The sequence below is a fragment of the Mytilus trossulus genome, chromosome 10 (assembly GCF_036588685.1).
Source record: "Mytilus trossulus isolate FHL-02 chromosome 10, PNRI_Mtr1.1.1.hap1, whole genome shotgun sequence".
NCBI classification, from domain to species: Eukaryota; Metazoa; Mollusca; class Bivalvia; order Mytilida; family Mytilidae; genus Mytilus; species Mytilus trossulus.
The window spans coordinates 65,254,694-65,270,311 of NC_086382.1; the positions used below are offsets into that span (position 1 = coordinate 65,254,694).

The 15,618-nt window shown below is 36.7% G+C and overlaps 1 protein-coding gene across 1 annotated transcript in view; it reads left to right on the forward strand.

The window, feature by feature from the left end:
- Positions 1 to 10,561: 10,561 nt before the first annotated feature.
- The window catches only part of LOC134688382 (translocation protein SEC63 homolog), a 28,356-nt gene continuing 23,299 nt past the window's right edge, over positions 10,562 to 15,618 (forward strand). Inside the window, exon 1 of the mRNA XM_063549065.1 lies at positions 10,562 to 10,786. Within this exon, the coding sequence (XP_063405135.1) occupies positions 10,666 to 10,786 (121 nt within the window). The 5' untranslated portion in view covers positions 10,562 to 10,665. The remainder of the gene's footprint in view (positions 10,787 to 15,618) is intronic.

Below are 15,618 nucleotides of genomic sequence, written 5' to 3' on the forward strand. Positions count from 1 at the left end.
TACATTACAAGTAAACCAAGATCCATGCAGTATAAATCAGAATTTCGATATCAACAACAGTAGAATTGGGATATCCAGATCTGTATTAGGAGGATTGATCCATGGGTTGTACTAGGCGGATTGATCATGGATTGTACTAGGCGGATTGATCATGGATTGTATTAAGAGGACTGATCCTGGATTGTACTAGGAGGATTGATCCTGGATTGTACTAGGAGGATTGATCCTGGATTGTACTAGGAGGACTGATCCTGGATTGTACTAGGAGGATTGATCCTGGATTGTACTAAGAGGATTGATCCTGGATTGTACTAGGAGGATTGATCCTGGATTTTACTAGGAGGATTGATCCTGGATTGTAAGTTAGGAGGATTGATCCTGGATTATACTAGGAGGATTGATCATGGATTGTACTAAGAGGATTGATCCTGGATTGTACTAGGAGGATTGGTCCTGGATTTTACTAGGAGGATTGATCCTGGATTATACTAGGAGAATTGATCCTGGATTATACTAGGAGGATTGATCATGGATTGTACTAAGAGGATTGATCATGAATTGTACTAGGAGGATTGATCCTGGATTGTACTAGGAGGATTGATCCTGGATTATACTAGGAGGATTGATCATGGATTGTACTAAGAGGATTGATCCTGGATTGTACTAGGAGGATTGATCCTGGATTGTACTAGGAGGATTGATCCTGGATTGTACTAGGAGGATTGGTCCTGGATTGTACTAGGAGGATTGATCCTGGATTGTACTAGGAGGATTGATCATGGATTGTACTAGGCGGATTGATCATGGATTGTACTAGGAGGATTGATCATGGATTGTACTAGGAGGATTGATCCTGGATTGTACTAGGCGGATTGATCATGGATTGTACTAGGCGGATTGATCATGGATTGTACTAGGAGGATTGATCATGGATTGTATTAGGAGGATTGATCCATGGATTGTACTAGGAGGATTGATCCTGGATTGTACTAGGAGGATTGATCCTGGATTATACTAGGAGGATTGATCATGTATTGTACTAAGAGGATTGATCCTGGATTGTACTAGGAGGATTGATCCTGGATTGTACTAGGAGGATTGATCCTGGATTGTACTAGGAGGATTGGTCCTGGATTGTACTAGGAGGATTGATCCTGGATTGTACTAGGAGGATTGATCATGGATTGTACTAGGCGGATTGATCATGGATTGTACTAGGAGGATTGATCATGGATTGTACTAGGAGGATTGATCCTGGATTGTACTAGGCGGATTGATCATGGATTGTACTAGGCGGATTGATCATGGATTGTACTAGGAGGATTGATCATGGATTGTATTAGGAGGATTGATCCATGGATTGTACTAGGAGGATTGATCCTGGATTGTACTAGGAGGATTGATCATGGATTGTACTAGGAGGATTGATCCTGGATTGCACTAGGAGGATTGATCCTGGATTGTATTAGGAGGATTGATCATGGATTGTATTAGGAGGATTGATCATGGATTGTACTAGGAGGATTGATCCTGGATTTTACTAGGAGGATTGATCCTGGATTGTACTAAGAGGACTGATCCTGGATTGTACTAGGAGGATTGGTCCTGGATTTTACTAGGAGGATTGATTCTGGATTGTACTAAGAGGATTGATCATGGATTGTACTAGGAGGATTGGTCCTGGATTTTACTAGGAGGATTGATCCTGGATTGTACTAAGAGGACTGATCCTGGATTGTACTAGGAGGATTGATCATGGATTATACTAGGAGGATTGATCCTGGATTGTACTAGGAGGATTGATCATGGATTGTACTAGGAGGATTGATCCTGGATTGCACTAGGAGGATTGATCCTGGATTGTATTAGGAGGATTGATCCTGGATTGTACTAGGAGGATTGGTCCTGGATTGTACTAGGAGGATTGATCCTGGATTGTACTAAGAGGACTGATCCTGGATTGTATTAGGAGGATTGATTCTGTATTGTACTAAGAGGATTGATCCTGGATTGTACTAAGAGGATTGATCCTGGATTGTACTAAGAGGATTGATCCTGGATTGTACTAAGAGGATTGATCCTGGATTGTACTAGGATGATTGATCCTGGATTGTACTAAGATGATTGATCCTGGATTGTACTAAGAGGATTGATCCTGGATTGTATTAGGAGGATTGATCATGGATTGTACTAAGAGGATTGATCCTGGATTGTACTAAGAGGACTGATCCTGGATTGTACTAGGAGGATTGATCCTGGATTGTACTAGGAGGATTGATCCTGGATTGTACTAGGAGGATTGATCCTGGATTGTACTAAGAGGATTGATTTTGGATTGTACTAAGAGGACTGATCCTGGATTGTAGTAGGAGGATTGATCCTGGATTGTACTAAGAGGATTGATCTTGGATTGGATTAGGAGGATTGATCCTGGATTGCACTAAGAGGATTGATCCTGGATTGTACTCGGAGGATTGATCCTGGATTGTATTAGGAGGATTGATCCATGGATTTTACTAGGAGGATTGATCCTGGATTGTACTAAGAGGACTGATCCTGGATTGTACTAGGAGGATTGGTCCTGGATTTTACTAGGAGGATTGATTCTGGATTGTACTAAGAGGATTGATCATGGATTGTACTAGGAGGATTGGTCCTGGATTTTACTAGGAGGATTGATCCTGGATTGTACTAAGAGGACTGATCCTGGATTGTACTAGGAGGATTGATCATGGATTATACTAGGAGGATTGATCCTGGATTGTACTAGGAGGATTGATCATGGATTGTACTAGGAGGATTGATCCTGGATTGCACTAGGAGGATTGATCCTGGATTGTATTAGGAGGATTGATCCTGGATTGTACTAGGAGGATTGGTCCTGGATTGTACTAGGAGGATTGATCCTGGATTGTACTAAGAGGACTGATCCTGGATTGTATTAGGAGGATTGATTCTGTATTGTACTAAGAGGATTGATCCTGGATTGTACTAAGAGGATTGATCCTGGATTGTACTAAGAGGATTGATCCTGGATTGTACTAAGAGGATTGATCCTGGATTGTACTAGGATGATTGATCCTGGATTGTACTAAGATGATTGATCCTGGATTGTACTAAGAGGATTGATCCTGGATTGTATTAGGAGGATTGATCATGGATTGTACTAAGAGGATTGATCCTGGATTGTACTAAGAGGACTGATCCTGGATTGTACTAGGAGGATTGATCCTGGATTGTACTAGGAGGATTGATCCTGGATTGTACTAGGAGGATTGATCCTGGATTGTACTAAGAGGATTGATTTTGGATTGTACTAAGAGGACTGATCCTGGATTGTAGTAGGAGGATTGATCCTGGATTGTACTAAGAGGATTGATCTTGGATTGGATTAGGAGGATTGATCCTGGATTGCACTAAGAGGATTGATCCTGGATTGTACTCGGAGGATTGATCCTGGATTGTATTAGGAGGATTGATCCATGGATTGTACTAGGAGGATTGATCCTGGATTGTACTAGGAGGACTGATCATGGATTATACTAGGAGGATTGATCATGGATTGTACTAGGAGGATTGATCATGGATTATACTAGGAGGATTGATCATGGATTGTACTAGGAGGATTGATCATGGATTGTACTAGGAGGATTGGTCCTGGATTGTACTAGGAGGATTGATCCTGGATTGTACTAGGAGGACTGATCCTGGATTGTACTAGGAGGATTGATCATGGATTGTACTAGGAGGATTGATCCTGGATTGTACTCGGAGGATTGATCCTGGATTGTATTAGGAGGATTGATCCATGGATTGTACTAGGAGGATTGATCCTGGATTGTACTAGGAGGACTGATCATGGATTATACTAGGAGGATTGATCATGGATTGTACTAGGAGGATTGATCATGGATTATACTAGGAGGATTGATCATGGATTGTACTAGGAGGATTGATCATGGATTGTACTAGGAGGATTGGTCCTGGATTGTACTAGGAGGATTGATCCTGGATTGTACTAGGAGGACTGATCCTGGATTGTACTAGGAGGATTGATCATGGATTGTACTAGGAGGATTGATCCTGGATTGTACTCGGAGGATTGATCCTGGATTGTATTAGGAGGATTGATCCATGGATTGTACTAGGAGGATTGATCCTGGATTGTACTAGGAGGACTGATCATGGATTATACTAGGAGGATTGATCATGGATTGTACTAGGAGGATTGATCCTGGATTGCACTAAGAGGATTGATCCTGGATTGTACTCGGAGGATTGATCCTGGATTGTATTAGGAGGATTGATCCATGGATTGTACTAGGAGGATTGATCCTGGATTGTACTAGGAGGACTGATCATGGATTATACTAGGAGGATTGATCATGGATTGTACTAGGAGGATTGATCATGGATTATACTAGGAGGATTGATCATGGATTGTACTAGGAGGATTGATCCTGGATTGTACTAGGAGGATTGATCATGGATTGTACTAGGAGGATTGATCCTGGATTGCACTAGGAGGATTGATCCTGGATTGTATTAGGAGGATTGATCCTGGATTGTACTAGGAGGATTGATCCTGGAATGTACTAAGAGAACTGATCCTGGATTGTACTAGGAGGATTGGTCCTGGATTGTACTAGGAGGATTGATCCTGGATTGTACTAGGAGGATTGATCATGGATTGTACTAGGAGGATTGATCCTGGATTGCACTAGGAGAATTGATCATGGATTGTATTAGGAGGATTGATCATGGATTGTATTAGGAGGATTGATCCTGGATTGTACTAGGAGGATTGATCCTGGATTTTACTAGGAGGATTGATCCTGGATTGTACTAAGAGGACTGATCCTGGATTGTACTAGGAGGATTGGTCCTGGATTTTACTAGGAGGATTGATCCTGGATTGTACTAAGAGGATTGATCATGGATTGTACTAGGAGGATTGGTCCTGGATTTTACTAGGAGGATTGATCCTGGATTGTACTAAGAGGATTGATCATGGATTGTACTAAGAGGATTGATCCTGGATTGTATTAGGAGGATTGATCATGGATTGTACTAAGAGGATTGATCCTGGATTGTACTAAGAGGACTGATCCTGGATTGTACTAGGAGGATTGATCCTGGATTGTACTAGGAGGATTGATCCTGGATTGTACTAGGAGGATTGATCCTGGATTGTACTAAGAGGATTGATTTTGGATTGTACTAAGAGGACTGATCCTGGATTGTAGTAGGAGGATTGATCCTGGATTGTACTAAGAGGATTGATCTTGGATTGGATTAGGAGGATTGATCCTGGATTGCACTAAGAGGATTGATCCTGGATTGTACTCGGAGGATTGATCCTGGATTGTATTAGGAGGATTGATCCATGGATTGTACTAGGAGGATTGATCCTGGATTGTACTAGGAGGACTGATCATGGATTATACTAGGAGGATTGATCATGGATTGTACTAGGAGGATTGATCATGGATTATACTAGGAGGATTGATCATGGATTGTACTAGGAGGATTGATCATGGATTGTACTAGGAGGATTGATCCTGGATTGCACTAGGAGGATTGATCCTGGATTGTATTAGGAGGATTGATCCTGGATTGTACTAGGAGGATTGATCCTGGATTGTACTAAGAGGACTGATCCTGGATTGTACTAGGAGGATTGGTCCTGGATTGTACTAGGAGGATTGATCCTGGATTGTACTAGGAGGATTGATCATGGATTGTACTAGGAGGATTGATCCTGGATTGCACTAGGAGGATTGATCATGGATTGTATTAGGAGGATTGATCATGGATTGTATTAGGAGGATTGATCCTGGATTGTACTAGGAGGATTGATCCTGGATTTTACTAGGAGGATTGATCCTGGATTGTACTAAGAGGACTGATCCTGGATTGTACTAGGAGGATTGGTCCTGGATTTTACTAGGAGGATTGATCCTGGATTGTACTAAGAGGATTGATCATGGATTGTACTAGGAGGATTGGTCCTGGATTTTACTAGGAGGATTGATCCTGGATTGTACTAAGAGGACTGATCCTGGATTGTATTAGGAGGATTGATTCTGTATTGTACTAAGAGGATTGATCCTGGATTGTACTAAGAGGATTGATCCTGGATTGTACTAGGAGGATTGATTCTGTATTGTACTAGGAGGATTGATTCTGTATTGTACTAGGAGGATTGATTCTGGATGCACTAGTAGGATTGATCATGGATTGTACTAGGAGGATTGATCATGGATTGTACTAAGAGGACTGATCCTGGATTGTACTAGGAGGATTGATTCTGTATTGTACTAGGAGGATTGATTCTGGATGCACTAGTAGGATTGATCATGGATTGTACTAAGTGGATTGATCATGGATTGTACTAGGAGGATTGATCCTGGATTGTACTAGGAGGATTGATCCTGGATTGTACAAAGAGGATTGATCCTGGATTGAATTAGGAGGATTGATCCTGGATTGTACTAAAAGGATTGATCCTGGATTGTACTAGGAGGATTGATTCTGTATTGTACTAAGAGGATTGATCCTGAATTGTACTAAGAGGATTGATCCTGGATTGTACTAAGAGGATTGATCCTGGATTGTACTAGGAGGATTGATCCTGGATTGTACTAGGAGGATTGATCCTGGATTGTACTAGGAGGATTGGTCCTGGATTGTACTAAGAGGACTGATCCTGGATTGTACTAGGAGGATTGATTCTGTATTGTACTAGGAGGATTGATTCTGGATGCACTAGTAGGATTGATTATGGATTGTACTAGGAGGATTGATCCTGGATTGTACTAGGAGGATTGATTCTGGATGCACTAGGAGGATTGATCCTGGATTGTACTAGGCGGATTGATCATGGATTGTACTAGGCGGATTGATCATGGATTGTACTAGGAGGATTGATCATGGATTGTACTAGGAGGATTGATCATGGATTATACTAGGAGGATTGATCCTGGATTGTACTAAAAGGATTGATCCTGGATTGTACTAGGAGGATTGATTCTGTATTGTACTAAGAGGATTGATCATGGATTGTACTAAAAGGATTGATCCTGGATTGTACTAGGAGGATTGATTCTGTATTGTACTAAAAGGATTGATCCTGGATTGTACTAAGAGGATTGATCCTGGATTGTACTAAGAGGATTGATCCTGGATTGTACTAGGAGGATTGATCCTGGATTGTACTAGGAGGATTGATCCTGGATTGTACTAAGAGGATTGATCCTGGATTTTACTAAGAGGATTGATCCTGGATTGTACTAGGAGGATTGATCCTGGATTGTACTAGGAGGATTGATTCTGTATTGTACTAGGAGGATTGATCCTGGATTGTACTAGGAGAATTGATCCTGGATTGTACTAGTAGGATTAATCCATGGGTTGTACTAGGCGGATTGATCCTGGATTGTACTAGGCGGATTGATCCTGGATTTTACTAAGAGGATTGATCCTGGATTTTACTAAGAGGATTGATCCTGGATTGTACTAAGCGGATTGATCCTGGATTGTACAAGGAGGATTGATCCTGGATTGTACTAGGAGGATTGATCCATGGGTTGTACTAGGCGGATTGATCCTGGATTTTACTAGGAGGATTGATCCTGGATTTTACTAGGAGGATTGATCCTGGATTGTACTAGGAGAATTGATCCTGGATTGTACTAAGAGGATTGATCCTGGATTGTATTAGGAGGATTGATCCATGGATTGTACTAGGAGGATTGATCCTGGATTTTACTAGGAGGATTGATCCATGGATTGTACTAGGAGGATTGATCCTGGATTGTACTAGAGGATTTATTCTGTATTGTACTAGTAGGATTGATCCTGGATTGTACTAAGAGGATTGATCCTGGATTGTACTAAAAGGATTGATCCTGGATTGCACTAAGAGGATTGATCCTGGATTGTATTAGGAGGATTGATCCATGGATTGTACTAGGAGGATTGATCCTGGATTGTACTAGGAGGATTGATCCTGGATTGTACTATGAGGATTGATCCTGGATTGTACTAGGAGGATTGATCCTGGATTGTACTAAGAGGACTGATCCTGGATTGTACTAGGCGGATTGATCATGGATTATACTAGGAGGATTGATCCTGGATTGTACTAGGATTGATCCTGGATTGTACCAGGAGAATTGATCCTGGATTGTACTAGGAGGATTGGTCCTGGATTGTACTAGGAGGACTGATCCTGGATTGTACTAAGAGGATTGATCCTGGATTGTATTAGGAGGATTGATCCTGGATTGTACTAGGAGGATTGATCATGGATTGTACTAGGAGGATTGATCATGGATTGTACTAGGAGGATTGATCCTGGATTGTACTAGGAGGATTGATCATGGATTGTACTAAGAGGACTGATCCTGGATTGTACTAGGAGGATTGATTCTGTATTGTACTAGGAGGATTGATTCTGTATTGTACTAGGAGGATTGATCCTGGATTGTACTAAGCGGATTGATCCTGGATTTTACTAGGAGGATTGATCCTGGATTTTACTAAGAGGATTGATCCTGGATTGTACTAGGAGGATTGATCCTGGATTGTACTAAGCGGATTGATCATGGATTGTACAAGGAGGATTGATCCTGGATTGTACTAGGAGGATTGATCCTGGATTGTACTAGGAGGATTGATCCTGGATTGTACTAAGAGGATTGATCCTGGATTGTACTCGGATGATTGATCCTGGATTGTACTTGGAGGATTGATCCTGGATTGTACTAGGCGGATTGATCATGGATTATACTAGGAGGATTGATCATGGATTGTACTAGGAGGATTGATCATGGATTATACTAGGAGGATTGATCCTGGATTGTACTATGAGGATTGATCCTGGATTGTACTAGGAGGATTGATCCTGGATTTTACTAGGAGGATTGATCCTGGATTGTACTATGAGGATTGATCCTGGATTGTACTAGGAGGATTGATCCTGGATTGTACTAGGGGGATTGATCCTGGATTGTACTGGGGGATTGATCCTGGATTGTACTAGGAGGATTGATCATGGATTGTACTAGGCGGTTACTTAGAATGCACAATCATGTCAGTAATAGGATTAACTTCACCATGAAATAAACTTATCAAAACTTGTTCGAGTCAGTCAAAAGAAGTATCGGGGCATTTCCCGGCTGAATTTATTTCAACAGTGACTACGATTTCCAGACATTAAATTAATCAAATTTTAGATGGTTCAAAACTTAAATGCTAAGAGATTATTGTTAAAACCTATACCAACACTTAACTGCAGGAAATTATATAGTTATGGTTTTCCTTGCAATTTTCTGAAATGAATGTTAACTTGAAAACTGGTGAGAAAATGATCATGTCAAGGATTTGTATAGTAAGACTACATATACAAATCCTTGATCATGTTGATTTACGCAAAAGCTATAGCTTGTTTTGCTGCCTCTGCCATTTACTGTTGTTAATCCAAAACTGTTTTAAAAATTATTGCCGAATGGAAAGTCCATGGCAGAGGGTATTGGAGTTGGAAAACAAAATGACTTTTTTATTGGGCTCTTATATTGACAAATAATTGACTAGTTATAAGACAATCACTAAACAATTCTTGGTAAAATTTTAAAAAAATCATTTTTTCAACAATTTTATTTTTGATTACCAAATTAATCAAATGCATTATATTGCAATACACAACAGACATACTTTGATAGTAGATAAAGAGATCTGATATAATAAGCTAAATCCAGTTTTAAAAGTTTAATTGGGTTAAATATGACAAATAGTAGGATTCGGCTTTCAAACGAAAAAAAAAACAATCAAAATCTTAAAACTTTGATTTTCCCCGGTTTTAGCTGTTTTTTATGATGTTTTTCAGTATAACAATGATAATATGTAAACAAATTGATTGCAGATAAATGTCTTACTATCTTTTAATAATTCATTCATTAAGGTTCTGCACTCTAGAGTCTAGAGAGATAAAAATCAGCATCAGTTAAAAAAACACTGAATTTTAGAGTTTTCCCAATTTTCCGCAGTTTAACTTTCAAAATTCCATTTTTTACCCAAAAATGACCCTTTTCCGCAAAATATATTTTTGTATATTTGTACTATATGTACTATGTGATGTATATATGTATATAAACTTTGGTTTTTACCATTAAAATCTTTTGTTGCAATTTGTTTGAGGTTGACCCTTATTTAGAACAGATTGACTAAACTATTGGTATATTATTCATATCTTCTATGTTTAATATATGAATTATATTAATGATATAAACATAATTCAGTATCCCTTTTTATCCAATCATGGCCCTATAAAGTCAGAGGCAAATTCTAGTTAGAAACCAGCAGGTGTATTTTGCCGCAAAGTTTTATTATGTGAAAATTGACCAACTGCAAATTTTTTTTAATTTCTACATGGAGAAACATCCTATGGAATACTTTAAAAAAAAACCCAGTATACATGAAAATATTTCCTAACGGCTGCATGCGACCTTGGTACGAGACAAATAGAGGACGAAATTACCACATTATCCGGAAGCTTTGTGGTCTGGTTCCGTGTTTACTTCTTAGGTACCAGGTGTTCTCTAATGCAGTTTGCTGACGTGTTTTTGGTATCTGCATTTATTGCATTTTAATTTACTGTAAACCATGGCTATGGAATTTGAATATGACGAGGAAGGTGGGACGTTCTTCTACTTTCTATTGTCATTCTGGGGCCTTGTCATCATTCCAGCAACATACTATTTTTGGCCAAGAACCAAAACAGATGGTAAGTTGTTGACATTGTGTATGTACCTAATTCACGTCTTGTTTAAAGATAACCATTACAAGTGTATGATAAATTGCTTTTTACTATCATATGATTTAGTATAATACAAATTAATGTAATACACTACTATCTAGTTAACCACATCGTCCTCGGTGGAAGGGGAAGCAAGCTTCTATGAATTACAGAATGTCTTTGGTTCGTCTCACCAACCAGTTCACACTGAAGACTTGGTCATTGGTATTTGCTGATTCTTAAATTAAGACACATCATGCAGAAATAAAGAAATTGGTTGGCTGGCAATCAGAATATTGTGTCTGACAGAGTGACATGTTTTCTTGCAGAAATTTGGCCAGAATGTTGTTACATGGTGTTTGAGCATATCCATGATGATAAAAACCAAACTCAGGGTTTTTTGTCCAGCATAAAGGGGGGTTAATATTCTAGATATCAGGATTGTTCGCCCTGATTACATGTTCGCCTTAGGTTCGTTCACACTGAGTTCTCCCTGATACATGTAGTCCGTTCCCCCTGGGTTTGTTCACCCTATATTCATTTATGATATGTATATGTTACATTAATGAACGAAATATATATATTAAAATTTCTGTATATCTACTAAAAGTTAAATACAGAATATTTGCCAAATTTATATTAATTAAATAAAATTCTTTTTTTTTCTTGGCTGCATTGTTACACTTTATTTTATAATTATTTTTAACTGTTGATTGAATTTTGATTGCTGATTAGTTGTCATTTTGAAACCTGTGATATCACTGATTGTTATATAAATTGTCATTGATGGATTAATAATGAGAATAACAAATACTTTGTAGTCATTGAATTCACAAAAACTTATCCTCATAGCAGCAAGACAACAACTTAGTCTTTAGTTGTTTTACATTTAAAAATACAATGTAGTGCTGAAATTCTGAGAAACTTATTTCCTAATAGCAGTACCACAGAATACATCATAAATAAATATTATTATAAATAAGGTTTTAGAGCAAACAAAAACTAGGGCGAACCACATTTAGGGCAGACGGACCCGGATTCTATATTCAAAATATGTATTTTGAACATGTTGAACTTCTACCATGTCTACTTGGTCATGTTTTTAACCCTTACTATCATTGACTATTATACTAAGGATCTTATAAGGTGTTGCAACTTTTATTCTTCAAAAAACAAGATTATGCAGGTAGCAAAATAAAAAGTATGATTATGTAGATTATCTTTCAAGAAATACAATATTCCAACTTATTCCAAGAGTTGATAATGAGTTCTATGATCAACACTTTTGTTCAAACTAAAGCTGCTCTTTGTGACTTCCTTGGTTGATTGACTTTAAAACTTAAAAACTGAATGGCATATTTTTTTTTTAAAGAAAATCATAATTAAACAAGAGTCAACCATGTCAACATCTTTCTACATGTAGGTTGGCCAATCAGTTTGTCAAGGTAAAGAGAAAAGTGTTTATAATTCTTTTTATGTCCCCACCATAGTGAAGCCTCTTTAGTGGAGGGAGCATCTGTACATACTTTAGTTTACCTCAACAAATGTTATGAAACTTGTACACAATGCTTATTTCCACAAAACACAGATCACATTTGAATTTTGATGGTGTCACTTTTACTGTTCTTTGTGTTATTTCCCTTTGCAAATGGAAAAGTGGCTGTGAACTGTACATAGTTTGCTTCTAATAAATGTTATGAAACTTTTAAACTATGCTGAACTTATTACCACAGAACCACAGGCACTCGTCTCAGAAAAATAATTTCCTATATACATATGCATGTACCTTTATTTAGCACAAGGTACTTTACTCGTGATTTAAAAAAATGTCAGGCGATGACGAAATTTCGTTACACTTGTGATTTCTCGTCTGTCAACTGCACTAAAACTTGTGATGTCATAAAAATTTGGTAGATGAAATAATAACAATTGACATACTTGGGTAGGATTGCTACGGTTGATTCCGATAACAAGAGTAGGAGTGTTATACATCATTGTGAACATGGTGAAGATAAATCAATTTAGATTTTCGACATACCAAGTTTTGGTGGGGTTGACAGAAGAGAAATCAGCATATAATGTAATTATGTCATCGCCTGACATTTTTCTAAATAGCGAGTTAAGTAACTTGTGTTATCATGATTATATAAAGATATATAGGGAAAAAAATATTCTGAGACAAGTGCCTGTGCACAGAACTCAGATCAAGTACACATATGGGAAGACATGGTAGAGTCACTTTTTCAATTTTTGAGTTATGTAACATCTCTTTTTCACATTATGCATGTTATATGCAAGTGGGGGCATAATCTCATTCTGTATCCCCATTTACTGAAAATTTTACCATTGTTTTTGTCATCATGGTTAAAAGAAGTTGAACAACAGAATTTCAAACCTTGGTTATGTAATCCTCAGTGGATTTAACCACTTTGAGGTTACATTTGTATATATTTAACAACTAGATGGACAACTAGGTCCTGACACCAGGGAATTTTGTTTATGTTCTCCTTTTTGTTGAAAAAGGTTGAATTTTGAAATTGTGTAAAAGGAATATTTAAACGATTTGTAAATAAAGGCTATACAGTATATAAATCATTGTACATATAATACATGTCTTGAAAGGCTGAGATTTTACACATTTTTTGGAAAATAAATTTTGTATTTGGTCATGTTGGTGGACTTAAGATTATTCTTTTTACCAGTCCTCTACCATAAAAGTCTGAGCTTTTTATAGCTGTTTCTTAGGTGGATGTTGAAAATTTGGGTCTAATAAGATTGTATATAAATTGAGTTTGACATTGTCCAAATGTAGATTGATTTTATGTGTATCTTTGCATTAAAAGGGGCTTTTTATTATTGGCTTTTCGAATAGATTTTTTTTTCTTTTTCAAGATCTAAATTCTTCAAATATTGAATGAAAAAACCCTAGATCAATTTGAAGTAATTTGGGAATTTCATATGATTTATATAGTTTTTACAATGACATACCATGGTATACCTGACAATAAAAAGTATTTTATTCATAGAATTAATTGAGTCTATTCTACTTTGAAACAATTGCATTATAAATCAAGACCTGGTAAAAAAAAAATAAAACAAATATGAAAATATATAACAACATCCTTTCAATATTAAAGTAGTATAAAGTAAATCAAACACACAATTACAAGGAAATGTAAATACAAAGATTGTCATATCAGATGATGGGATAAAGATTGTTACTAAAAATAGAATTTGTCAACAGGTAATGCCTGAAGGTCATGCTTACATACATGTATATAATATCTGTTCCAGGAAGTAGAGTTAGAATTCCAGTGAATTGATTAAATGTCTTTTACATTATGTTCATCCTATACTACATTATTTCCTTTTGTACTGAGCACCTGCTATCTGATCAATATGTCATTAAACATGAATTACAATTTTATTTTAAAATTTCCATATGGCATTTTTAGAATTATTTCATGATTTGTCTACAATGAAACTGTATTTTGTTTTTGTATTTTATCCTGTTATTTATTTGTCTAATATTAACCATGTGCATTCAGTTACATCATGTCACTTTTTTCTTCTTTGTTTTTAATTGAAAGTTCATGTACATATGTCATGTTTATACAAATACATCTTTTATTTATGATCACCAGGATGATTTAATAAGTCTTAGAATTAGAGCTGCTCTATTAAAGTTCATGGAAATACCTGGAAACTCTTGAATAAAAAATATTATTGCTTGCAACAAGTGAAAAATGCAGATACCAGAATAATTATTTCTTTTTTTCTTAACATTAAAACATTGAAAAATTCAATCTTGTTCCTGTGAAGGAACAGAGGAATTTTTTTTTCAATAATTGTATCTCTCTTGATATTTTGCCAGTGGCATCTATTTAAAACTGTATTTTGAAATAAAAGAAAGGCCAATACAGCAATATGGATGCCAAGATTCTGATTTTCAAAGTAATACATGTAATAATGTTGATTGAATTGATAGAGAAATAAGAATAAAGCACAGAACATAATGATAGTTTTTGTCCTTTCTTTATGATAGACTGTTGACCCCTTTTTATGAAAGATATATGGAGAAATAATGTTTAGATTGAATAAAAAAAAAATGGGGAAAGGGTATTTGAGATGTGTATTTTGTAAATAAATCAAATCAAGTTCCTGGGATATCTGACTTTCTACATGCAATACATTGTAATACTATGTTATCCTGTTATAGGCTTTGGGTTATAAACAACTTTAAACATCAATACCACTTGGATTACTTACATCATTATTTGTACTGTAACTAACAAAACCACAAATACATGTATCTCCTAAAGTGTATATTTGTGAGTCAGACAGCTATTTCATAAACATTTGAATGGGGCCATCTTTGTTTGTAATTATGACTTCAACCCAGTATGTCTGTCCTTAGACTTCAATTAATATCTCCTAACTCATTCAGACAAGTTTCTACCAGCTGACTATAACATGATTTTATCATATGTTTGAAAAAATCAGGGGAAAGTTGTGTTGTTAGGAAAATAAAACAAAAGGCTTTGAATGGGGATAGTTTGAAAAGGTAATTTGCAAACAAAATACTTAATGCAGGTCTTATAAGCTTCTATGGCTGTTATTAATTTCGTCTATCTAAATTCCACTATGAACATGTAGAATACTCAATAGTTATTCCTTTTTAAGATTTTAGATTTCACCCACATTTTATTATTTGTGAGGCTATATATTGAAGTCTAAATTTTAAGATTACAAAGATCAGTTTCTGTGTTCCAACTTTAACATGTTTAATTTATTTTTGTTTATATATTCAATACATGCAA